At 45.2% G+C, this 26,990-nt stretch overlaps 1 protein-coding gene across 3 annotated transcripts in view; it reads left to right on the top strand.

Annotated features, from left to right (window-relative positions):
• LOC147457739 (beta-glucosidase 4-like) overlaps positions 1-26,990 on the top strand; it is a 159,732-nt gene that overhangs the window by 80,971 nt on the left and 51,771 nt on the right. For all 3 annotated transcript variants that reach the window (XM_086512560.1, XM_086512562.1, XM_086512563.1), the window contains 4 exons: positions 154-269; positions 12,608-12,828; positions 22,423-22,454; positions 22,562-22,664. In XM_086512560.1, coding sequence (XP_086368686.1) covers positions 154-269; positions 12,608-12,828; positions 22,423-22,454; positions 22,562-22,664 — 472 coding nt within the window. The remainder of the gene's footprint in view (positions 1-153; positions 270-12,607; positions 12,829-22,422; positions 22,455-22,561; positions 22,665-26,990) is intronic.

Here is a 26,990-nt window from a genome sequence, read left to right as displayed (position 1 = left end):
GCATTCTTCAACAGTGCATCCTCCACATGCTGGTGATTTTTGCCAGTCTAAAGTGTGATTTCAATGTGAGAGCATGCATTTCTTTCTTTGCAAACTGAAGGCCGTTTTGAGGGTGAGCTAAATGTGAACTGCATTTTGATAATTTGGTTGCAGGCGGAGCAGGGTGGAGTAATAGGCATTACCATTGATGGCGAATGGGCAGAGCCTTTGGCAGACACGGATGCTGACAGGGATGCTTCTCAAAGGCGCATGGAGTTTCAGATAGGCTGGTAAGATGCATCACCTAAAAGAGATGCTCTTGAAGAGAGACTTCCATCTCATGAACCGTTTGTCTTGTCTAGTTTTTTATTTTCCTTATTTGAGGTGTAGAGTTCTCAGCTAAGAAAATGGTACTTTATTGAAAGAGCAAAAAGTTTGTTTCCTCACTCTACCATCAAGGAAGTCGGAGATCCTGAAGGAACAACTTCCTTTTTTATCTCTCAAAACGAAACCTTGTATCACACATTTAAGCAGCCCTGCATTTGGCAACCATGCTACAAAACTATGAGAATACAAGTTTGTGCAGTTACAACCTTTTTGTTTGTAGAGTAGTTCAAGGACTTGGGGACTAGTGCAAAGGAATTCAAAATGGTAGAAAACAGACAATTTTCAGCAGAGAGCTATGAGAGTTATTAACATTCAATAATGTGAAGTCGCAAACAGTCAATAACAAAAGCATTTAATTGTGTGGAATTTGAGCCTTATAAAATACACAATATCCAAGTCCGGTATATACTTGCAAGGATTTACATTTGGAGGCCATCAAACTTTATCACAAACACTCTACATCATAGCATGTGGTTGGTTCTGGAAACCAGACTGCTTTATACCTTTGCATGCTAGTTATCTGCCCACTTTGATTAATCTTTGCTACAAAGGATTGCAATTTTTTTCTCATTCTTTAACATATAGGCATATGTAGAAGGGTCACACAAGTACTACATATGATTGCTTTTTTGTTAAAGAATGAGAAAGTAGGGTATGACCGAAGCAAATCAAAGATGCAAATGCTCTTTCATGGTGATCCCAGCATACTCCAAGATACCAATGAGGGAGATTTCTCAGACTTCCAACATGACTGCCCTCCAGATCTGGAATATAAATGAACATGTTTGGGATGGTGTAGTACGTGGAAAATGACTAGTGAATGATGCTGCAATGACCTACAACTGCCAATTTCGGAAAAACTCTCTCCATAGAACACTATAAATGTACTGTCTCTCTGCAAGAGGGTGGCTTCCATTCAACAAACTTCATTACCTCTTTCCATTAAAGCACCAAGCATGCGAGCAATTGGTTACATTTGAGTGGATCATTCGCATTCATAATATGCCACCATGGTGCCTCTACCAGAGTCTTGCCATGCTAGAGTCCTGCATCCCATATGAAATATTCAGCAGTAGAAACCCATGGCTGCATGGAATCAACACACATATCTTGCTCCAACGCTTGGATATCATATGTGTCCATAATTTCAAAATTGCTACCCCACCCATTCTTTAGGCTTGTCATGAGGTCCAAACCATCTCTAACTTAAGTTTTTTTTCTTCTAAAGCTTGATGAGTTGGGTGATTCTAGAAACTGCTTTGGTGTTCCAAGTTAGCGAAGGCATGAACTATGAAAGAGTAGGAAGCATGATTGCTCGAGCTACTCTTAGCCCCCCATGGAAAGGCCATGCCCACGATTTCCAATAAACTATCTTTTTTTTTTTCCCAAGAAAAAGATCCTTCCATTGGTTAATAAATCTTCACATAGGGCTACAAACCACCTCTACTAGAGAGGGCTACATCAAGAAAATGGGGAGACTCTCCTAGTGAGTAAACAAAATATGTACAATGGGGGCTAGCTCACAAAATGGGAGGAGGAAAAAGCCACACTGGTGGCTAGTAGTGCCATCTAGGTGCACCCCTGGACCTCGGTGAAGAAAGGCCCCGGGCGCCAGAGTTGCAGGAAAGCCTCTCTGCGCTCCCGCATGCGGTCTGAACTGCCTTGAAGTCTCTCCAATGGACAAACTGATCTATGATCTTGCTAGAGATCCATGTCAACAACCAATTGACACTAACATTCACACCCACTGGATAGCCAAGGTGCCTAAACATAATATGTTTGTCTACTACATGTACCTGCCACCCCATGGTCTACAAATACTCCTCCTAGCAGCTAATAAGGGCAGATTTTCACATGTTTATGCATAGACCTGACTCTGTGTGTGTGTGTGTGTGTGTGTGTGTGTGTGTAGTGTGCGCGTGCGGAGAGTATGCGATCTGCCTGCCCTGCGTGCTGTCTGGCTCTGTGCGCCGCCCTATCCTGAGCCCTGCAGCCCTAGCGCGTTGCCCATCCCTGCCCCCTGCAGCCCCTGCGTTGCACTATTCGACGCGCAGTTTGCAGCTAGACCCTTCATCTTGCTTTCGCTGCAGGGTGATCGCTTAGCTCTGTGTGTGGGGTGCGAGTGTGTGAGAGGGACGCGATCTACTGTTGTAGCCAGCAGCACCCTCTGCCCTCCTGCGCGAGACCTAGGACCTGCGCTACCTGCTGCTGCAGTGAGCGCTCTGTGCAGTCCTGCTTGGTGTGTGTGTGTGTGTGTGAAGTACTGAAAGCGTCTTTACAGGCAAAGTACAGCAAGGCACAGAAGTCACGAACGTGCTGGTCAGATTTGCAGTGTGTGGTGTGTGGCATCACAGCCGCCTTGCGTGTGCGTGTGTGTGTCTATGTCGTGTGCGTGTGTGTGTACGCTTGTGGGGGATTTGGGTGTGTGGTGAATCCTTCGGCCTCGTTTGTCGCGCAACTCTGTTCTGCACAACATCTACCCTATGTAGGCCCTTCACAGCGCGCCGGGGGTGGAAGTTTGATTTTGCCTGCACGCGGTCCTTCCATTGTCTTGTGTGCGAGAGAGGGGTGTGTGTTTTTGTACAGCTAGCCGGTGTGTGTGTTTTCCTGTGTATATAGTAGTCATTTATCAAAAACTCCCAAAAGACAAAAGAAGAGAGTGTGTGTGTGAGAGCTTCATATGGATTCGACTGATCAGTGTATATATAAAGCGTCGGAAAGCCATGGAAACTTCGGAAATTGATGCTTTGAGTCTTATCAAAGAATGTTTGCATGAGGACTTCGAGGATGCACGTCAAGCTTGGGAAGGATCCGCTCCTGTTATGGAAGTGCGCATCCCTATACAGGAGCTCATGGATCCTGTTGCTCAATATGCACTTAACGCTGTGATTCTTTTTTTCCCGGGTAGAATGCCTACTGCTCAAGATGTAGGCCAATGGGTTGATTTCCTACTCAAACGGCAAGCAGTCCGAGGGGTTTACTTTGATGCGCGAGGGTTCTACAAAGTCTTGCTGGCTGACATGGATGCTCGGGATGCTCTGCTTGAAATGTCTCCTCTTTTCTTCAATACGCAGATGACTCATGTGCTTCCCTGGGCTCTTACCAAGGACTATTAGAGTCTCATTCGTCACAAGTGTCCCGTTTGGGTTGAGGTGGTCAACTTTCCTCGCACTTGGCGTCATTTTCTTCCTTTGTTGGCTGCTCAGTTAGGCAAAGTCATTTGCCCTCCTAAGCTGGAGGCAAACACAAACCGTTTTTGTATTTTGTGGGACACGGATATCCCCACACCAGCAGGTATTTCGATCGATTCTCGGGATATAGTGGTTGGAAAGCGCCCATTTAAGCTTAAATGGGGCAAGTTTGCAACTTCTTGCTTCCGATGTGGCAAATTTGGTCATATGCAGTCCGAATGTCCGGAACCAAATCTACAACCACCTCCTTCAGCCATCCCTGCTCCTCAACCTCGCTCACCTCGGAAACCTTCTACTGAGGTTCAAACTAAAGGAGTTTCAACCTCCTCCCCCTCAGCTGGGGCGATTAAGGGCAAGGGGAAACAAGTACAATTGTCTGCACTTTCTGCTTCTCCAAATATTAAAGACAAAGGAAAAGAACAGGTTTCGACCTCTCAAACTTGGATAGTGCCCAAGAAACCCATCAAAGCTGCTACACCTCCTGTTCCGGCATCTTCTCGTAATTATGTGCCTCCTTTGAAGAATGTTGGTCAGAAAAATTTCCCTTGTAATGACAACACTTCTTTGGCTGAAGCTTGGGACAAGGCTGTTCGTTCTTACAAGGAGGTTGTTACTAGAGAAGCTTCTTCATTGCAATGTGCATTTCCTTTCAATTATCCAGGTCCAGGTATTGACCCACCTTCTCAGGACCTTCAGTTGGGGAGGATGTGTCGATGGGCACTGGTACTTGAGTTTTATTCCCCTGTTTCTTTCCCTATTTCCTTGTCCACTATATATACCATATAGAATATATAGTTCTGTGAATTGCATCTCCTATAGTGTGCGAGGGTTATGCAATCACGACAAGTGGCGGCTTACCTGGCACTATGTACATACATGTAAAGCAGACATTGTGATTCTTCAAGAGCATAACCAACACCAATTTGCAGGACAGACTTCTTACTTTGCAGGCTACTGGATAGCTTATGCAGGATCAGCTAGCCATTCTGGAGTGCTTATGCTTGTTCGACGTGAACTCTTCCCGGGCTTGGTCTTTAATGACCCGGCTGAGAGATGGATGGGAGGTTTAATTTATGCAAGCATTTTTGCCATTAATTTATATACCACAGGCATAAGTGTAATAGGCCGCCAATGTGAAAATTCTTGACATAATGCATGCTTCGCATTTGGCTTGGGATGGTCGACAATCCCCTGGGGGAAACTCTCTTCGCTTGGAGAGTCTGCATTGGAGCAGGGTTTTGCTTCGACTTTGGTTCAACGGTCTCCTTGCCAATCGTATTTGCTTTCCCAATAAGGAATTTGTCACGTGCATCAGGTGGTTGATGACTCGGGTTATGTTCTTTCTTTCGCTGATGCCGTCTCCCGCTTTCGGTTGGGTCTTCACTATTCTCCTCTCTGGCGGGAGATTCAAAACATGCTTGCTGCTCATTCGCCCATTTCTTCCTTTGGATGAAAACTCTCGCTTCTCTGATTGGAATCTGGCTACTACTAGATTGGACTGTATCTCAGCTGCCAGTGTCTATGCCATTCTTCAGTGTGATGTATGGATTGTGCATCGTGGTAATCAGTCGTGGTCACTTTCCGAGTCATCCTTGTGGTGGCAACACGCATTGTCTCGCATTTGGCAGAGTCATCTGCCTTTGAAGGAACGTGTTTTCTTGTGGCGGTGTTTGGTGGGAGCTCTACCTGTTGGCAGTGTGTTGCATGCTCGGCATATTGCGCCTTCCCGTTGCCCCAGATGCCTTGAAACTGAGGAGACCGTGCCACACTTGCTGTGGTGTTGTTGTCACTCCAGAGCCTTCATTCGGCAAGTGTTGACTGCTCTTCGACTACGTTTTCCTTCCGGCTCTTTTCACAGACGATCTTGGCTTTTTGGGGTGCTTTGGTCACCACAATCTCAGTTTGCGGTCTTCTTCACCTGGGTCAGATTTTGGACTATGTGGGCCATCTGGCATCATAGGAACTCCTTAATGTTCCAGGGCACTTTTGTTGACCCCTTTCCCTATTTCAAATTATCTCTTGGTCAAGCGCTGCATTTTGCCTATGAAGCTGGAGAGACATCACTCTTGATGCCTACAGGATTTACTTTGACTGTTTCTGGCCTTCGGAGCCTCATAGTGCTCCGTCTTTTGTATCGCTTTCTTTTCGTGGGTTTTGCTTGCTTTGAGGTTTCCCACTTGTAAATTAATCAAAGCAGATTTACAAAAAAAAAAATTGGGTGTGTGTGTAACTAATTAGTTTGTCTCAAAAGTTATTTCTACAAATAGAGAGGAAGACAAAGTGCAAGCAAATCGGAAGACTATTAGAATTGGCGGGTTATCCAAGATCTAGCCTCAAACCATAAAAGAGGAAAATGAATACATGACAGAAAAAAACATACGAAATGAGACTCTCAAGAAGGCAATTCCCTTTGTGGATATTGGGGATCCAACATACATTGCAATTATGGAAAATAGGTAGCAGTTTGTAAGGACAGGTTAGAGGAGAAGAGAGCAGTCCTAAAGCAGACATATTACTTGGAAGGAACCAAGGTATGCATAACATATAAACTCACACTCTTATAGCTTAAAATAGAACTAGTGAATTAGCAAAAGTGAGAGCAGCAAGAATAGAAGGGAAACGGGTAGTATACAGAGAAAGAAAAGTGGTCATATGAGAGTTCCAAAACCCCATGCCCAAGGAGGAGACATGAACCATAATGCTTCAAGTAAAGTCTTATGGATCATTTTCACCGGCCTTGGGCTTGGTGAGCCTATAAAGGACCATAGCAGAGGAAAGAAATCTTCTCTGCATGAGTTCACCCAAACCTCAACCCCCTTTGTATACAACTCTCCGACCAAGGCAAAGCTCACCTCTGTGTTTGATGAATTACCCTTCGACAAGCTTCCCCCCAAGGTAAGCATATGCTGATTTCAATATTGATCAGACACCAGCTCATGATGTCTCTATGCTCCAAGAAGCGGTAACTTCTTCATCTATAGAGACATCTTCGACAGTGCCCTCTCCAGTCTTAGTCAACTTGGGCGACTCTGACAACCTCCAACCGATTTTTTTCGTTGCATGGGTGTGGGATCACCCTATGTCGCTAGACCAAGTAATTTTTTTAATGCACTTGTTCGAGGATGTTTTTGCTTGGTCTTACCAAGATTTACAAGGGATACCACCAGAGCTAGGAGTCCACACTTTCCCTTTGGTCAGTGGGGCTTAACTAGTTAGAGGCCGCGCTTACAAGCTCAACCTGAAGTACGATGAAGCTGTCAAACTAGAATTAGAGAAGATGCAAGCAGCAAGTATCATCGTGCAAGTGGAGCATTCAGAATGGCTGTCATTGATGGTCATAGCTCCAAAGAAGCGGTCCAATAAAATCTGTGTCTGTGTTGACTACCGCGCTCTCAACAAGTTGACAATTCCTGATGGCTTTACGATCCCCTGGCTAAAAGAGTCCTAGAAGATGTGGCTGGGCATGTACTTTATAGTTTTATGGATGGATGGGTTCAGTGGCCCCAATCAATTGGGGATCCATTATGATGATGAGATCAAGACTGCTTTTGTGACTTCTCGTGGTATCTTCATCTATAGCAAAATGGCCCCACCGTATTTCAATCATACTGTCTACGTCATCTTTTGTCCTCTATTCACTGATCACTTTCGCATCTTCATGTCAACATTCTCGAGCGAGTAATGTTCCACCCTCGTGGAGAATTTAGAGGAGCACCTAGCTCAACTCTCCGTACTAATCCTCAAATGTTGGGAGGTGCGCCTTGACCTCAATCCTAACAAGTGCCACTTTTTGGTCTCTCAAGGTTCAATTTTAGGTCATGTGGTGCCTGCCAAAGGTTTAGCTGCTGACCCTGATAAGATAGTGGTCATTCTGAGGTTACCTCCCCTAGTCAACCCTAAGGGTGTTCCGAGCTTTGTAGGCCATATTGGTTATCATCAAAGGTTCATTCCCATGTATGTAGATGTTGCTTAGTCCCTAACACGGCTGACTAGTGTTGTTGTCCCATTTCAGTGGTCCAAGCCTGAGGCCCAAGCTTTTGCCTATCTAAAGAAGTGTCTATTGGTCTCTCATTTTTCACGTGCATACTAATACTAGTCAAACTGCTGCATGCGACGTTCTAACTCAGCCTAGCAAAGAATTCAACCTGGATCGGCCCCATCCACTATGCATGCCCCCTCCTCACCAAGACTGAATGCAAGTACAACACAACAGAGAGAGAAGGTTTAGCTATTGTTTATGCACTGCAAAAATTCCGCCATTATTTATTGGGTGTATACTTCAAAATCATTATTGAGCATCATGCTCTACGTTATCTACTGAATAAGCCACAGGCTGGGTTTAGACATGGCTACTTCTATTTCAGGAGTTCGATTTCAAGGTGGTCCTTCGCCACGGCAAGCATCATGTCATGGCCAGCTACCTCTCTTGGGTACACACAGGTGAAGAACCTGCAGGAGTTGAAGATGATTTCCCAGATAGTAGTCTCTTCAAAGTGGGAATAACCTTGGAATGGTATGGCGATGCGTTGCATTTGCTATCCCACTAGCCTATACCGAGAGAATGTCTCTCCGTTGCAAAAGAGAAAACTATTGTTGAAGTCCAAATCATTTACCTTGATTGGAGGCTAGCTTTACAAGTCTGGACTAGATTGTGTGTTGCACAAATGTATCTCGCCTCATCAAGTAGAGAATATTTTAGAAGATGTCCATAGTGGTCCCACTAGTGAGTATTACCACTATCACATTACTACGTAAAAAGTATTACAGAGTGGTTTATGGTGGCTTTATGTGTTTAGGGATGCAATTGTTCATGTCAAGGCATGTGATGTCTGTTAACGTTGTGCGCCTATACCAAATAGGAAGGCCATTCGCCGCCTTTGCAGGTCTCAATTGCATGGTTGCCCTTTGAAAAATGGGGATTGGACTTTGTTGGTCCTTCATCACAACCTGGCAATAAGAAGTATCTTCTAGTAGATGTAGATTATGTCACAAAGTGGGTAGAGGTACTCACCACCACCGATTGCACAGTTAACATAGTGGGAAAGTTCCTATACGAGAATATATTTTGCAAGTTTGGTTGCCCACTTGAGATCACTAGAGATCGAGGTAACCACTTTGTAAACGAGTTAATCTCTACGATATGTCCACTTACGGGATTTTCCATCATAAGTCTTGCTCATACTACCTAAGAGCAAATGGGCAAGCTAAAAGCACTAACATTTCACTCCTTCGGAAAACGTGCCATTTGCATCCAACTTCGTGGGCTCAAGCAATCCTTTGTACTTAGGTGGTTCCAAACCTACTGCACGTGGTGGATCTGTATGTATTGTACGTTGTTCTGTACATAAAATACTTTTATGTATGTAAAAATATATACTCTTGTAAAAAACTCTCAATTTACTAAACTTTCTAGGACATTTCCAATAAAAAACAAGAGAAAAGGCAACCAACTTTTAGAGACATTTAAAGACATGTTTTACATGACATCTACAAACTGTGTAACTATTGCAAGACACTTCAGATGACATTGATGATTGAGCAAGCATATCAAAGCTCAAATAAGCTATGAAATAACACACCATTACTAAAAACACCAATTTGCTCTCTGTTTGTGTGTCCAAAAGTGTACGGAATGGTTCGAAAACCCTCGCGCTACAATTCAGTGATCTTATCTCCCAAATTTTTTAATGAAAGAATTGATCCGTACCGTACGGATATGTACAATACAATTGTACGGTACGGATCAGATCTGTACGTGTTGAAACAACCTTGTTCGATACTCTGTGGCTTACTGCACTTCTTTCAAAGCAATGACCAATCACACTCTCTTTCAGTTGGCTTTCGGCCTAGAAGCCATTGCACCTTTTGAATTCAACTCAAGATCACCTAGGGTGGGCACCTTTCGTGTAGATACTAGTCTTGAGTCCATCTATCTCTGGCGTCTGTCCATGCTGGAGGAAAGCATGATGTTAGCTTCAAGCGCTCTCCAGTCAAACCAACTTCGTCGCAAAGCTTTGCATGATCGTCATCTTCGTAAGCCTAAAATATCCTTGGTGCTACTCTATCAAGCTCATTGTTATAAAAAAGCAAAGAAGCTAGTCCCTATCTGGCAAGGGCCATACAGAGTGCAAGAGATTTTACCACAAGGTGCAGTGCAATTAACCTCCCTTGATGGTCTCCCTTAGCCATTGGTCAATGGATCCAGATTGAGGCCCTACCATTAACCCACTTTGTAAGGTCTATTCATGGAACGATCTGCCATTTCCGCATTAGGTCTGCAGCTTCAATCACCTGATTCCATAGTTTATTTCTCAGCCAGCCATTTTAGATGAGTCCGTTTTTCTCGTCTGTTCCTACCCGCTCTGCTCAAGTATGCCGCTCTTTTCCAGAAATTCTTCCTCTCTGAACCTCTCACCCGTGAGTCCTTATATTCAGTAATCCTCGTACAATGATTTCTGTGCTCATTGTGTCAATGTGTTCAAATGTTCTTACCAAATTTCTTAGTGCTGTTTCTCAGGATTCTTTAAAATTCTGTGTACAATATCATAACTCTTTTTCCCAAGCCGACATTTGGAGATTGATAGAAAAACCATTTAGACTATTGTGGATGTGGTGCTCACATTATGGGGTGCTTGTGGGTTACATCATGTAGTTTATGAAAGCATGCAAAGGGAGGTTCGGAGCAACGCTCAGAGAGTCATGGATAGATATGTATTGATTGCACAGTAGTAGAATGCTGAATAGACAGGTGAAAGATCTCAAAAGTGTAGTTAGAACTTCACATATGCAGCTTAGAGAGGCCGACAAACTGGTATCCATCAAGGAGCTCCCTCCAGTGGTAGCTAATGTATGTCCATCATATTCAATTGCGATTTCGCAGTCTGATGCATTGCCTACTACTGTCGCTACTAGTGTTGCTAATGTGGCGGTACCAGCACAGATAATAATAGATACTTCATTTGTTTCCCATGATGTAGAGAAGCCAATGAGAGCAGGGCATAGTCAAAGGGGACGCCCATTTTTGGGCTTCCCATCCCCACTTGCCGTCCCGCCCTCTTTTTTACACTAAAAATCCATTTGAGCCTGGTCCTTCATCCCCTCTCCTCAGGACGTGTCCCTTGTGACTATGGAGCAGGGTCTCCACATCCGGCTTCAGCTTCATCTCAGTTTGTGGGCTCATCTGTGGCCTCTTTCTCACAACCACCCTCGCCACATTATGCTTCGGGTTTTTCAGGCTGTCAACCACCCGCCTTCCCTGTCCCTCACATTGCCTCCCCTCCACCTGCTGCTCATAGGGCCGGCATGCCATATCAGATGTACTCTCATCCGGGGTATGGCCCCTATCCTCCCCCATATGCGTGGCCCCCATCCCCATACCTGCCTTTCTATCCACCCCCACCATCCTTGGAGCAATAGTTCGATGGTTTGTTCACCATTTTCCAGTGTACACATTACTAGTTTTACTGCAGAGTCACTAGTAAGTTATACCACCACCCTCCAGGACGATGAGTTGTCTTGTGGCGGGCAACTTGTAGCAGACTATAGTATCATCGGACATGGCCATCAGTTGTCTTTGGACAGCAGTCACAGTTAGCCTTGGGTTTTCACACTCGGTGGACTCTCGCCCAAGCAATGCCACGTGGTGAATAGGGAGAGTGGTGGTCTAGAGGACACCGTCGCCAGCTCACGGCCACCACAGTTCGGAGATAGGTGTAGCTGGACTGTTAGAGATATTTGTGTTAGCAGTTGGCTGCCCTTTATGATTGCATATATATGCTTAGTTGGTTGAGGATACCAAGTATACCTACAACACTGTGTGGACCAAGGTGCAACGTGTGGATTCAGCGTACCATCCATGATCCTTTACACCCTAGTGGCCAGCCCTATCTTAATCTCAGCCTCTGGCAGTGGATGCCAATGTAGAGAGCCGCTCACTTAGATATTTCCGCAGTATATATTCAAGGGGTTCTTGGGGGTTCATGAATCTCATGAGTACGTGGAGTCAGTTGTAGTCACTAGTCGCCTAGGGCTAGGTATGGTACCTTTCCAAGGGTGATACTCTGCTCAGGGTGGTACTTGCCTCAGTCTTAGTCTAGAGTCTGCACCTCACTGTACTTGATCATTGCACCTTAGACCTTGCACCCCCATTGTACCTTGTGTCTTGAGTCTTGGTCTGGTGCTAGATGTGTTGACACCCAATTGTGAGTCTTGGTCGTGGTCTTGTAGTCATCTTTGGGGCAATGCACATTCAGTGAGTGTGTTCACTCTCAAGTTCTCAGTGTTCAGATGCAGTGCTATGTGGTTTTCTTGTTTTGTCTACTGTGCTGTGTACCTTTTATTATCTTGCAATGCTTCTTGTCAGTGAGGCATACTGCATAGAGTTGACCCCTCATCACAAAGAGCACAACATTACTCACTTTTGTGCTACAACTTGGTTCTCCAAGTGATCCATATTTCGAGGTACTGGCTCCTGTGGATGCAGGGACACGTGTCCCATTTGCTTCCAAGGTCCCATTTTGCTGCTTGGATCCTACATTAAATTTCTTCAATGAGAAGAGAGGGGAGGCTGACAATGTCAGAACATCAAGTTGTAAAGTTTGAGCTAGTTGAGCAGATCAACTGCTATGTTGTTCATTATGATCATGTACCTGCTGATCAGGCTATTGGAGAGGATAAAGAGTCCTGGTCTGCTGTCCTTGCATGGTTCTCCAAGTGTTCCGTAGTATGAGGTACTGTCTGCTGTGGAGGCAGGGACACTTCCCATTCTCTCTAGAATTCCATTTTTTAGAGGCAGAATTTTGTGCTTGGAATCATTTTATGTTTTAGACTTTTATAATAGAAATGTTGGGCATGGACTTTGTCAAGGCTAAGCGACTTGATGTGGAAGTCTGTTTATTGAGATGATTAATATAAAAAAATCTGTGAATTCTACACTTCAGTGATGTATTATACGAAATAATATACAAGAAAATTTTGATCAAGTAGCTGTACCAGCTTATACAACACAACGGAATTTCTGGTTAAACGAAGCTAATATGGCATTTTTTAAGGTTTCTGGATCCTCTGTTTTTTGGTGACTATCCTACTGTCATGCGAGAAGAGGTTGGCGATCGTCTTCCTCGTTTTACCAAGGATGAGGCGGTATTACTTCAAGGTTCCTCAGACTTCATTGGTGTAAACCATTATTCAACAAGATACGTCACTCCATCGACCAAGGAAAAAGATCCAAATCAATGCGACCATTTCGATGATCAACGGGTCACAACTCTCTGTAAGTATACTTATTTCAAAACTGCAAAATAAAATGAATAGATACGTTTGTTGTTTAAATGCTCAAATCATCTTTAATTTTAAAGTAGCAATAGGTTAGTCTTTGTCACAGGACCTATAGTCATATTCATTGCTAACAGACAATTGTATGCACACAAATTAACTTAAGGTAAACTTTTTAGGGTGTCCAAGCACAAAGAACTCATAGGATGTCAGTATTTGGCTTTATCCTTGTCAGCCGGGAATTAATTGACTTAACATCAGCCATAGTGCAAATACCCACCACCAAGGCTTGATGATATGGTTGAGCTCTAAGAAACATACTAAATGATGTGCGTTGCTGACAAATAATGATGCATGCTGATAATATTATATTGGTTTCTGAGTCTCCAGAAGGTCTACAGTGACAACTGGATACGATAGATGGTTTTTGTACTAAGGGAGGTCTCACAGTGAACCTTCGGAAGACCAAGGTAGTGGTCTTCCATGACCTCTAGTCAGGGTAGGAGCCAGGCTATATTCACATTTGCAGGGGGTCAGGTGGAGGTGGTCACTTCATATGTATACACTTTTTTTATTGCCGGCACTTGAAGGACCAGACTCAAACAGGGATATGCTGCCTTGGCCATGCTAGAGAGTTGGTGTCACTGGCACAGTTTCAGGAGCCTCGGACGAAGGGGTGGCTTTTTGACACTTTTCTCACGCCAGCACCGATGTACGGAGCAGCATGCTGGTGGACACAACTAGAGAGACCATAGATCCTCAGCAAACCCTCATGTGCCCCATGATATTGTTCGAACCGTTTTTATTGCACCACCTATGATGGTGGAGGCCATATTTTAGACCGTATGCCTTCTAGACAGATTCAGAGAGATTGCCACCTAATCAATCATCATATAGAGCTTTCGAGTCTTCAAGATAGTTGGCTGAGGTAGGGCATAGAGGATCTTGGTATGCGGAGCTCACATAGTGGTTCTCACAAGAGGGACTAGAGATGCACCTCCTCCCACCATTCTAGTACGTTAGAGATGCACCACACATCCACCTCTCGCATTGCATAGAGCATGCTTCATAAGCATCTCAAAGAATGGAACAAAGGCGATGTTCCTGCATCATAAGAATATCTATCGTGCCTCCCAGAAGGCATCTCTGAAGCTCTTGTCTTAGTCGACCTCTCTGGCGTAGAAATTGGGGTCCACCAAGCCCTTGCACATTCCATAAGACAATCCTCATGGGGTTAGTGAGAGAAAAATGGGGTTAGTGAGAGAAAACCAATGCTGCCACAACAGCCAACCTCGCATTCTTCGAGGTCAGCTTGGAAGGGGAGAAATCCACATCCGAACGATGTGGACAAAGACGCGTCTAAAGTAATTGTCCCATCCAGGCCCAAGATGAGTGTGAAGTCCGTAGGGCCACATCCTTTGTCCAGGTACCCTTATGTACATATACATAGCAAGGCGCACTCTGGGCGTTGGCAAAGAAGTACACCATAATGTGCCTACAGCCAGCCGTGTCAGGCGGTGTTACAAAGAACTTGGCTAGTGACCAAAGGGTTTTAGCAAGTCTGTCGCCCCCAAGTCTCCGGTGTGGTGTGAGAAATCAAGAGCTTGGACATGGAGCAAGTCTAGCATTGTTGCATGGTTCACTCTGTGTGATCCCCGTCACACAACGGAAAGAGAAACTAACCGTTGTGTGTAAGGCCTCTGCACCCTTGGCTACCAGAAAAAAAACATGTACTCTGAAACAAGCTTGAGGTAAGGAGATTGATCGCCAAGAAACCATGCGAAGCCGCTTCTCAGGGGTATCCTGCTATGGGAGGTCAAACCGGTTCCCTATAGGACCCAGTGGTGCTGGCCTATTACAGGTTGGCTACCAGGGGGCCTGTATGTTGAACTTGTCCCTAACGGCGATGACCGTGAACCTGCTGCCAGCCATCGGATGGCTAGTCACCCATCTCTGAAGAAGTGCCAGTGTGTGTGCCTTGGGATCATGTGTGCCGTGTCGGACCAGCCTTGGGAGGCTGAGTCTATGGTGCAGGTCGGGTTATCCTACGAGGATGGGCCTTTGCAAGATGGCCCATTTGTCTGCAGATGAACCACTAGTTCGGGAGTCCTGAATACTGCATGCTCTGGCAGAACCAGCCACCACTCATCCTAGGCAGAAGGACTACCTTCGGGAGAGTGGGTGTGCCGAACCAGAACGTGTACTGTAGATATACCTGCTGCCTTGGTTGCGACTAAAGCTGTGCGTGGAGACTCCAAGACTATCCCAATGTCAGAGCCAATCCTAAATAAGAGGGGAAAGTACTTTCTCCTTAGGCCGGAGAAGCATACTGAAATGGGCAAATCTGCTTTTTCAACAAGGACATCAGAAGCTGGGTTAAAACCATGGCGCTACTATCGAAAATGATTCCTAACTGCATGGATGGCCAGCGGGCTCATCGAAATTACCTTGGAAGCCATCTTGGGGTTTTTGAACTCGATTTGGTAGTAATCACGCCCAAGGAACTGAACATCGATGATCTTTCCCACCTCCGCAAGAAGGCGGGCGTGGAGGAGATCGCACACCTCACCTTTGCTGGGTCGGGTGCCGCTAATCTTGCAGATGACAGAGGTGGCATGGAGGCGGTCCATCTCTGCTGCAAGGCTCGCTTGCTCTATTGGCAATAGAGCAAGTCGGATGGTGGACTCTATAGGGTGTGGCTAGGGGACTTCGTCTAAGTCCCTCTAGGGTGGAGCAGGAGCCTCCATTTGTGTGAGCTGTTGTGGACGAGGAGGACGAGACAACAACAAAGAAGGCGAGTCAAAACGAAAATGCCTGATTCGACTGTCAACCATGGGGGGCGAGGGGGGGTGGGGGGAGACAATGACAGTGCGAGGGGAGAAGGGGGGCAGCGCGTGGGTGGGGTGAAGGCGAAGCACAACACCAACGAACCAATCCTTTCCACCTTTTATGTGCCATTCTTGGCACACCACCCCCCCCCCCCCCCCCCACACACACACACACACACACACACACTTTTTTTTTTTGTAAATCTGCTTTGATTAATTTACAAGTGGAAAACCTCAAAACGAGGAAAACCCACGAAAAGAAAAGGATACAAAAGACGGAGCACTATGAGGCTCCAAAGGCTAGAAACAGTCAAAGTAAATCCTGTAGGCATCAAGAGTGATGTCTCCAGCTTCATAGGCAAAAATGCAGCGCTTGACCAAGAGATAATTTGAAATAGGGAAAGGGGTCAACAAAAGTGCCCTGGAACATTAAGGAGTTCCTATGATGCCAAATGGCCCACATAGTCCAAAATCTGACCCAGGTGAAGAAGACCGCAAACTAAGATTGTGGTGACCGAAGCACCCCAAAAAGCCAAAATCGTCTGTGAAAAGAGCCGGAAGGAAAACGTAGTCGAAGAGCAGTCGACACTTGCCGAATGAAGGCTCTGGAGTGACGACAACACCAGAGCAAGTGTGGCACGGTCTCCTCAGCTTCAAGGCATCTGGGGCAACGGGAAGGCGCAATATGCCGAGCATGCAACACACTGCCAACAGGTAGAGCTCCCACCAAGCACCGCCACAAGAAAACACGTTCCTTCAAAGGCAGATGACTCTGCCAAATGCGAGACAATGCGTGTTGCCACCAAAAGGATGACTCAAAAAGCGACCACAACTGATTACCCCGATGCGCAATCCATACATCAGACTGAAGAATGGCATAGACATTGGCAGCTGAGATACAGTCCAATCTAGTAGTAGCCAGATTCCAATCTAAGAAGCGAGAGTCTTCATCCAGAGGAGGAATGGGCGAATGAACAGCAAGCATGTTTTGAATCTCTCGCCAGAGAGGAGAATAGTGAAGACCCAACCGAAAACGGGAGACAGCATCAGCGAAAGAAAGAACATAACCCGAGTCATCAACCACCTGATGCACCTGACAAATTCCTTATTGGGAAAGAAAATACGCTTGGCGAGGAGACCGTTGAACCAAATTCGAAGCAAAAACCCTGCTCCAATGCAGACTCTCCAAGCGAAGAGAGTTGCCCCCAGAGGATTGTCGACCATCCCAAGCCAAATGCGAAGTGACAACCTTCCAATCAACAATTAGAGAAGAAGTAAATGGACATCCAGGAATGTGTCCTTCAAGCTTCCCAAAAACAACATCCCAATAAGTCTGTTGCCAATGACCAAAAGAAGGGGTGACAATGTGCGCACACAAATGTGCGACCATGAGAGCCTAGGGTTGCTTCTGCTCCACCAAAACGGGCAACAACATAGCTTTCCGAGCCAGAAGATGACGTCTCAAGTCCAAAATATTCAACCCTTCTAGCCGCTTGGGAGAACACAGCTTGTCCATCGATAGAAGCAGAAGGCCCCTCTTGCTAGACGAGGTCCGCCAAAAATGCTCTAAAATATTGGACATGAGGGATTGCAAGCGCAACCGAGGCCAGGATAACAAAGGCAAGTAAAACTGCACATAAGCCACAAGGATGCATTGGACAATCCTGAGACGCACATGAAGTGGCCACGTGGACAATTTCCAATAATTCAACTTGGAATGTAGACGTTGGAGCACCCAATCCGTTTTCTTGATGGCCGATACATTCCAACCCAGCGGATAACCCAAGTGGCGAACCAGAACATGGGGAGGAACAATCTCCCTAGGCCACAATATCTTATGCCAGTCACACTCTTTCAGAGGCAATAGCTTGGATTTGCAAAAGTTAACTTTGAGACCTGCTGCCAATCCAAACAAGTGAAGAGTATGCATAATTTGTTGCACATCGTCATAGTTATTACGAGGCATGAACAAAGAGTCATCTGCATAAGCTTGACAAGCAAACTGTCGACCAGAAGGTAAAGTAAGGCCATGCAGCCTACCAGTGGAGGTCAAGGAATCCAAATACATAAACAAGGGATGAGTAGCGATCGCATAAAGCAAAGCACTCAAAGGGCAGCCTTGCCGTACCGACCGTCCCAAAGGCCAGGATTCTGTGAGAGAACCATCCAGCAAGCCTGCAGAAGTACTGTTTGCATACAAGAAAAGCACGACACGGGATAGCCTAGGCCCAAAGCCCAAATGTCGCATGGTATCCGCAATGTAATCCCAAAGAACAGTATCAAATGCCTTTTCAATGTCAACCTGCATGACTAATACATCCTGTCAAGTATATTTTGCATATTCCATACCAATAATGACATTTGCGAGGTTATCAGTAATTTGACGTCACGGAATGAAGCCGTATTGAGATTGATGCAAGCCTTCATGCAGAAAGCATTTAAGTCGGTTAGCAAGCATTTTTGCCATTAATTTATATACCACAGGCATAAGTGTAATAGGCCGCCAATGTGAAAATTCTTGACATAATGCATGCTTAGGGATCAGCTTAAGCAAACCTTCTTTCCAAGAGGAGGGTAATTCCTGTTGTTCCCAAGATGTATTCATCATGAATAATAGAGGCAACTTCAAATAGTCCCAGAAAGACAAGAAGAATTCCACAGAGAGACCATCCTAACCAGGAGCTCTCCATCGACCTAAATCAAGCAAGCTGGCATACAATTCTGACTCAGTGAAAACAGCTTCCAAGTCTTGAGCCTGCCCCAACGAGAGAATGGAAGTGACATGCGATAGAAACATGTAACGCGCTTCTCTCATGGGAGAAGAAGGGGCCTCAAAAATCCTTCCATAATGAGAGCGTAGGGCTAGTGCTAGCTCTCGAAAAGTGGAGGTCCACTCCCCTGGCGGTAATTTAACTCTCCGTATAGGTTGAAACTGCCTCGAGTGATTTTAATGCTGAAAAAATTGTTTAGAAGCACATCCTTTATCTGCAAAAGCCTGTTGACGAGCTCGAGTCTGCCATTTGGCCAATTTTCTCTCATCATTGTGCCTTAATATTGCACGAGCAGAAAACAACTCAGTCATTTGAGCATCTGTAAGAGAAGAATGATTAGCCAAGTGCATTAATCGGTTACAAGCATCCTTTGCCTCGTTAACCCGTTGCCTTAATTGTGACAAATAATCCCTGCCATAATCTTGTATAACTGATTGAACACGCATAACAAAACGAATCCATGCTATGTCCATGTTACCATACATCTGGGAGAGCAAAGGCGGGATGATATTCACAATCATAGTGCGAAAAGGCTCATGCTTGAGATAAGTATTATTGACATGCAGAAGTCTTTTTTTGGGTAGGCGATCATTGACATCAAAAGAGCCAAAACGAAGTTTCAAGCATACGGGAAAATGATTCGAGAGACACATAGCATAATCAATCCTCATCTCGCATACAAAGTCATCATATTGTTGCATTTGAAAAAGATACCAACGATCCAGCCGAGCGCGATACATGGATTGAGCATTGTGCTGAAAAGTAAAGCTTGGATCAGTCGCATGCAAAAAGGGCCACAAATCAAGCCCATTACAGGTCGACATAAATTGGTCCCAGGATTGCCGTTCCATATGAAGCATGTGAGAATGGCGAGTAGTATTATCCGCAAGGTTTGGTGCATTATTAAAATCCCCGCAGAGAAAGGCATTGGAACGCCAACAATAAGAAGAGATAGCACTCCACAACCGTGCTCTATCTGCAGAAGTTGTGTATGCATATAATCCTCCAAATTTGAAAACTTCTCCATTAACAATACATTGGATGACCATCCATCTCCCAGCCGGGTCATTAAAGACCAAGGTCGGGAAGAGTTCATGTCGAACAAGCATAAGCACTCCAGAATGGCCAGCTGATGCTGCATAAGCTATCGAGTAGCCCGCAAAGTAAGAAGTTTGTCCTGCAAATTGGTGTTGGTTATGCTCTTGAAGAACCACAATGTCTGTTTTACATGTATGTACATAGAGCCAAGTAAGCCGCCACTTGTCGTGATTGCATAACCCAGGCACATTATAGGAGATGCAATTCAAAGAACTATGCATTCTATATGGTATATATAGTGGAGGAGGAAACAAGGAAAGAAAAGGGGGGGAAATAAAACTCAAGTACCAGTGCCCATCCACACATCCTCCCCAGCTGAAGGTGCCTGAGAAGGTGGGTCAATACCTAGACCTGGATAATTGAAAGGAAAGGCACCTTGCGATGAGGAAGCTTCTCCAGTAACAACCTCCTTGTAAGAACGAACAACCTTGTCCCAAGCTTCAACCAAAGAAGTGTTGTCATTACAAGGAAGTTTTTTCTGAGCAACATTCTTCAAAGGAGGTACATAATTACGAGAAGATGCCGGAACACGAGGTGTAGTAGCTTTGACGGGTTTCTTGGGCACTATCCAAGTTTGAGAGGTCGAAACCTTTTCTTTTCCCTTGTCTTTATTATTTGGAGAAGCAGAAAGTGCAGACAATTGTACTTGTTTCCCCTTGCCTTTAATCGCCCCAGCTAAGGGGGAGGAGGTTAAAACTCCTTTAGTTTGAACCTCAGTAGAAGGTTTTGGAGGCGAGCGAGGTTGAGGAGCAGGTACGGCTGAAGGAGGTGGTTGTAGATTTGGTTCAGGACATTCGGACTGCATATGACCAAATTTGCCACACCGGGAGCAAGAATTTGCAAACTTGCCCCATTTAAGCTTAAATGGGCGCTTTCCAACCACTGTATCCCGAGAATCGATCGAAATACCTGCTGGTGTGGGGATATCCGTGTCCCACAAAGTACAAAAACGGTTCGTGTTTGCCTCCAGCTTAGGAGGGCAAATGCCTTTGCCTAACTGAGCAGCCAACAAAGGAAGAAAATGACGCCAAGTGTGAGGAAAGTCGACCACCTCAACCCAAATGGGACACTTGTGACGAATGAGACTCTGATAGTCCTTGGTGAGAGCCCAGGGCAGCACATGAGTCATTTGCGTATTGAAGAAAAGAGGAGACATTTCAAGCAGAGCATCCCACCCCCTCGCGCATTGCTTAAAGGAGAGCAATGCGCGGGGGGCTTTTTTTTTTGGGGGGGGGGGGGGGTTTGGGGGAGCAAGCATTGGACGGGACGGCGATAACGCGAGGGGAGAAGGGGGGCAAGGCGAGGGCAAGTGGGGAGTTGGAGAAGTAACGCGTGGGTGGGGTGAAGGCGAAGCACAGCACCAACGAACCAATCCTTTCCACCTTCTATGTGCCATTCTTGGCAAATGCAAAGTGGAATATACTGACAGATGTATCCGATTTGTCCTATAGGCTGACTCCAACCTCTTCAAGATGTTAAATACAACGTTCCCTCTCCAATTCACATGGGGGTGTGGTTGCCAAAATGTTGGCAACTGGAAACTAAGGGGTTTATGTTCACATGAGAGGTGGCATTGGCTTTAAAAAGCTAATGAAAAATTGGCTTCATCTTTTAAAATGGGCAAAACGTGACCCACATGCAAACCATTTCATGCAGTTTTCTTTGAAAACTTGTGAGGTTTCCTATGTGCTCCACGCCCTCACCCTAGAGTTGGTTGGCAACCAGTTTCCAACTAGTTGCAAACATTTTTTGGAAAACTCTCTGCGTGAACCAAAGAAGTTTGCAACTAGTTGCAAACCAAGGGCTCACGTGAACTGGCTCTCGTTCAACTCTCCTCGTCGGCTAGATCTTTAAGGTCTCTTGGGATAGTTTCCTACGACGTTAAAACTCTCTTCTTCTTCTTCTCTCTCCCTCCCCCCCCGCCCCCCCCAACCAAAAAAAAAAACAATATTTAGCTACACTTAGCTGCATGATTTAGCACTTGGCGGCAGGGTTTCCATTTTCACTTCTAAGTACACCTTTTTTCCCTAGATTGTTGTGCCACTTATCCTAGGGTTGACCTAGAAATAAATCTTTTGTACCTTGTCTAGAGTGCGCAAGAAGTGCAAGTCTAGAGAGCACTACTTCCACAGTAGCTAGGAAAACATTTGGAGGATCATCATAGCCACTTTGAGAAGAGAGTTAAGACTATTGCATTATCGTCTTGATCAGATTAGGGGAGCAAAGGAGAGAGCACTTTATTGGGACGTGGTTTACACTCTTTGATGTTGTGTTGTATTTTGCACATTCTCATTTACTTTTTTGTAAGAGATTTGTCTCTTGGCCCAAAAGAAAGTAGGGGACTTTGGCAATATACAAAAGAAAATTAGAAATCAACCAAATGAATCAGTACATAGTGGCAGCTTGTGCAACGGTCCAGCAATAACCCTTTAGAATGGAATGCTAAATTTTGAGGCAAGGCTTGTCTGCAAGGCTGCCATTTTAAGCAAAAGAAAAAGTAGTAGATTGAAATAACCCTTGAAGTCAGTTAGCGAAAGTTGGTACAAATGGAAAAACATACCAAAGATTCTAAACTTAAGAGGAAGATCAGTAGAAGGAATGGAACTTGGAAGGGTTCATCAGGATGAAATGGGTTATACTGTTGCCATGTAAGAGCCAAGAGACAAATTTTCACTCTCTGAAGTCATTTGAGGCTTAAGGTTTTGAAGGGCATAGACTTTGTGGGTATTTCTTTATCTTTTGGACTTTCTAGTTCTGAGCAGGAAGTGGCACAACCACATGTGTTGTTCACGAGATGTTCAGTTCATCTTTGCTGATTTGATAACAGTTATGAGCTGTCCTCTTGGCATGTTATAGAGTCTGATTATATCTTACGAGGGACATGATTGTGTGCAGATGAGGTGGATGGAAAACCCATCGGAGAAAGGGTAATGATTCTAATTGCGTTCTTTCTTATTTTCGCGAGCCAGTTTGACCTTTGAAGTTCAGTAGATTTCTAATCCTTTTGTTTTGATGTATTTGTGTATTTTTTTAGGCTGCATCTGAGTGGCTATACATTGTGCCCTGGGGTCTAAAGAAAGAACTCCTGTGGCTATCAGAGCGGTATAACAAGCCCACAATCTATATAACAGAAAATGGTATGTCACACCAAGGAAAAACTGTTCGTGTATGTACAAGGGTGATGGTTGCAAGTAATAGATAGCTTCATGGATTTTGTAATTGGCATGTTTTGTGTGTGTTCTTTTATAGCAGGTCTCATACAAACTGCCATTGTGCTGCATTTTATAATTGCATGTGATGTCTTGGAGATTCTAGAAGCTTAATCTAGTTTCCTTGTTTGTGTTTTGTTTTTGAGAGAATGTTTTATTGGTCTCTTCCCTAGCCCTCTAGCTCCGGCTGTCATCCTCCTGATCTTCACTCCTAAAGTACTACGTCTTTGCAGTGTCTACTGACCTCTCTGGATCAATATCTGTACAGGCTGCCCTACAGTTTACTGGAAAAGGCTAGCCAAGTAATTTATATTCAAGACTCTCAAGATCCACCCTGCTTTCTCTTGTATCCAGCAATTGTGGAGATACTTGGAGCTTTCCACTAGTAATCCTCATACTTTGAGACATATATATTCCAATACACCACGGTAGGCACCAAACCATGGTACTCTTGCTGTGATTCAATCATATACCTAGGATTTGTTCCTAGTGGCAGGCATCTCCTTCTGCAACCTGAAGTTCTGCATGATAGCTTATTTGTCAGCTCCTCTCACTGAGTACAGAAGTCAGTGCCTTGCTCTATCTTCTCTTCAAAGCAATTCATGTGTTATAGTGGATGGAAGCTGCGGAATGCGGCTAGAGTTTACGATGCTTTCCCTTTGACTGCAGCCTACATCTCTTGCCCATTTCACAATCACATTGGCAGGCTAGAGAACAGTTCACCCCTTCGGCATAGTTAACCAAGTTCCTCAATAGGTACAAGATTTACATTTCAATTAGATTTTTTTGTGGTTTGGCCCCCACAGGTAGACAACAACTTCCCTCCGTTGATTGATCGGCCCTCCGCTTACATGACTGGGGTCCATCAAGCTAGAAAGCAGAGTTGAGCGCACCATCCATGTTATGTCCCCATCATAAAAGAGGGGACCTACTCTATGACACTGTCAAGATGGGTGTCCATTGTCCGAGCGGACATAGTGTGAACCAGGCCAATGTGGTCGGAGCAATATATTGTTGGATATTATTTACTTTCATTCAATAAAACCATTTAATTGCTAATTTCTGGATTCTCTCTCTCTTCAATGGACCGGTGTTTTCATTGAGGAGAGCACTAGAGACTAGATTGACGAGAGCTTATGCAGCCTTGGGAGGATTGGAGAAGATGTGTTTGCAGGTTCAATTTCAAGAACCTCGAACAAATCTGTGGCATTTTGACACTCTAGTGGCTTCAACTATGCTTTATGGGGTTCAGATTTGGGGACCCTCAGTGGACCACCGTGGAAGATCTGGTAGCACTGATGGATGGAGATGTATGGGAGAGGCAACAACCATTTCTTTTCATGTTAAATGCAGCATGGGAGAAACAGGATCTGCCACTATCTTGGAAAGAGGGTTTACTCAAATTGTTGCCTAAGCAAGCACTTTGCGAGCAATTCTCTCATTGGCAGCCTATTACTTTGATGCTAGTGGTTTACAAGATATTGGAAAGATGTTGGTGCATCGCATTAAAGACCATCTACTTACAGGACTTCATCAGGCCCAATATGGTTTCATTCCACGTCGCTAGATAATGGACAACTTGGCTAATGCTATGATTGGCATGGAGTATGCTAAGTACACCCAACAAGATGTGTTGGTTATGCAAGTGGATATTGAAAAGGCCTTTGACACTGTGCAGTGCGACTTCATTGCTGCCACGATGAGGTGCCTAGGGTTCGGTCCTAAATTGGCCAATGTGGTTTATTTCTTGTATGCTGGTAGTACATCTTCTAGGATCCTAGAAGGCCAATTGACAGAATCTCGGCCTCTTGGTTGTTCGATTAGGCAAGGCTGCCCCCTTAGTGCTTTATTGTATGCCATTTCCAATTACCCCCCCATTGAAATATCTTGATCACTTGACCGATGCTGAGCATGTTCATGGTTTACAGCTACCCTCGAGTCATACCTTTATTGGGAAGGCTTATGTGGATGACTCACTATTTATGCCTCGCAATCAGCAGGTTGATGTCCAAGTGATTATGGAAGCTTTGAATTGTTTGGGATTGCGGCTTGTCTTAAAGTCAACTTTTGTAAGTCGATGCTTTTGCCTCTTCGTTCTTGTGATTGGCATAGTATATTGTGGCCAAGTGAGATTGTTCCTCCGAATGTAATCACTAGGCAGTTGGAGTATCCAATTGGATGGAATGTCACTCACACTCAAAAAGTGGATTGGGCTATGCGACTATAGCAGGTTGTAGTGTCACTTTCATAGGACACAGTTAGTACAGTTGGTCTGGTCTGGTTCACACTGGATGGACTCTCTGGGCTGGGCAATGACACGTGGCAGGGATACAGACGATGGTCTAGTGGACATCGTGGCTAGGTAACCACCACCACTTAGTTTGGAGATAGACTTAGATGGCTGACATTTATGAGCCGTTGGTGGCTCTTTATGGTTGTACATATGAGTAGTAGTTGTGGGGTCATCCTTATCATCCTCTTCATATATGGTCCAGCGTCGTCGTTTAGAGGAGCAAGTCTATACACAGCACGTCTGCAGCATCCCTGCACACCTAAGCCTCGACACCCCCATCGTACCCGTGAGTTCTGGGGTGGAGCTGAATGTGCTGCCACGCCAGAGTCTGTATAGGTTCTTTGAGATAGTCAAGTCCATATGTTCTGGTCTGCTGCTCTATGTCTGTGTTGATCAGCTGTTATCTATTGTTTCCTTTGTTTTCATTCTGTTTTGAGTGAGATGTCACGCACATTGCACTGAGGAGCAATCCGTGCTACAGGTGCTCTCATTTTTGGCACGCCCGGTGGGACCTCAACGGAAGTCTCACTCTTTGTTGAGTTACAAATCAAGGAGCTAGCTGGGTTTACCTAGCCTCGCCTACTTCACCTTGTGTAGCAGGCTACAGTGTCACTTTCACAGGACACAGTTACAGTTAGTACAGTTGGTCTGGTCTGTTCACACTGGACGGACACTTGGGCAGTGACACGTGGCAGGGATACGGATGGTGGTCTAGTGGACATCGTGGCCAGGTCACCACCACCACTCAGTTTGGAGATAGACTTAGCTGGCTGGACATTTATGGGCCGTTGGCGGCTCTTGTGGTTGTACATATGAGTAGTCGTTTTGGGCCAGTTGGACTATCTTGTAAGTAGTCGTCTATAGAGAGTCTTACACAGAGCACTGCTTCACCATCCTTGCACATCTGAGCCTCGCCACCCCTCTTGTATCTGTGAGTTCTGGGCTGGAGCTGAGTGTGCTGCCACGCCAGAGTCTGTACATGGTTCTTTGAGCTAGTCGAGTCTACATGTTCTGGTTCACTGTTGTATCTCTGTTGTTATCCATTGTTTCTGTGTTTCATTCTGTTTGGGAGAGTTTCCATTTGTTTGAGTGAGATTGTCACGCACATTGCACTGAGGGACACCCACACTGTAGAGAGCACGACACATTATCCGCGCTACAGGTGCTCTCATTTTGGCGACCACGATGGGATGGATTATAAACATACCTATTAACATAAATGAAGTGGATGAAGAACAGGGAACCTCGAAAGGGAAAAGGAAAACCGTGAGCCTGCAGGTTGACTGAAACCGGCCTGTTCAATCCAAAAAGGGCGGTAGACTTTACTTTAAACCTTGATTTAGCTTTCACCCATTATTAGTCGTCTATTTTACCTGTACTTTCAAGACACCACAAAGGGGAGAGGGATACAGGCTGCTAGATTGCACGTGTATGAGTAGACGGACACCAGATTGGCCCCTAACTTAGGCACCCCTTTCGTATTGTTCAAAAGAGGGAATAAACGTTGTGGTTCCCTACAAGCTGCCCCGCACAAACTCGGCTGAATTTCCACTGTTCCAGCCTGATTTCGGCAGCATAACTGTACTAGAACCCTTCACGGTCAGTATTCCCACGCATTAAATGACTTTCCCGATGCATACGGGCACTTTGTAAAACCTGGCGAGAATCTGCAGCACGCTGAATTCTCTGTTTTCAGCCCTGAAAATGCGCCAGATCACCTGTACAGCGGTCCCCTTGCGTCCGCGAACCTCCTGGGGGTATTAGGGTCCGTTTAGGGCCAAAACCCTAAACCTGCAAAAATACACAGTAGGCTGTAATTTACTGTTTCGGGCTCCGTTTCGCATGCCGGTCGCATCCGTAGCAAGTCCTCGAGCTCCCGCACCTGTAGGGCTACTTGCCCTTTGAATCGGACGAGATTTCTGGCGTAAAACCTCTCCGAATTCACCTGTACCTGCGGGGGG

This window comes from Adiantum capillus-veneris, chromosome 5 (assembly GCF_014529385.1).
Source record: "Adiantum capillus-veneris isolate H3 chromosome 5, ASM1452938v2, whole genome shotgun sequence".
Classification (NCBI taxonomy): domain Eukaryota; kingdom Viridiplantae; phylum Streptophyta; class Polypodiopsida; order Polypodiales; family Pteridaceae; genus Adiantum; species Adiantum capillus-veneris.
The sequence above is the reverse complement of the archived record's forward strand: the minus strand, read 5'-3'. Positions and strand labels throughout refer to the sequence as shown.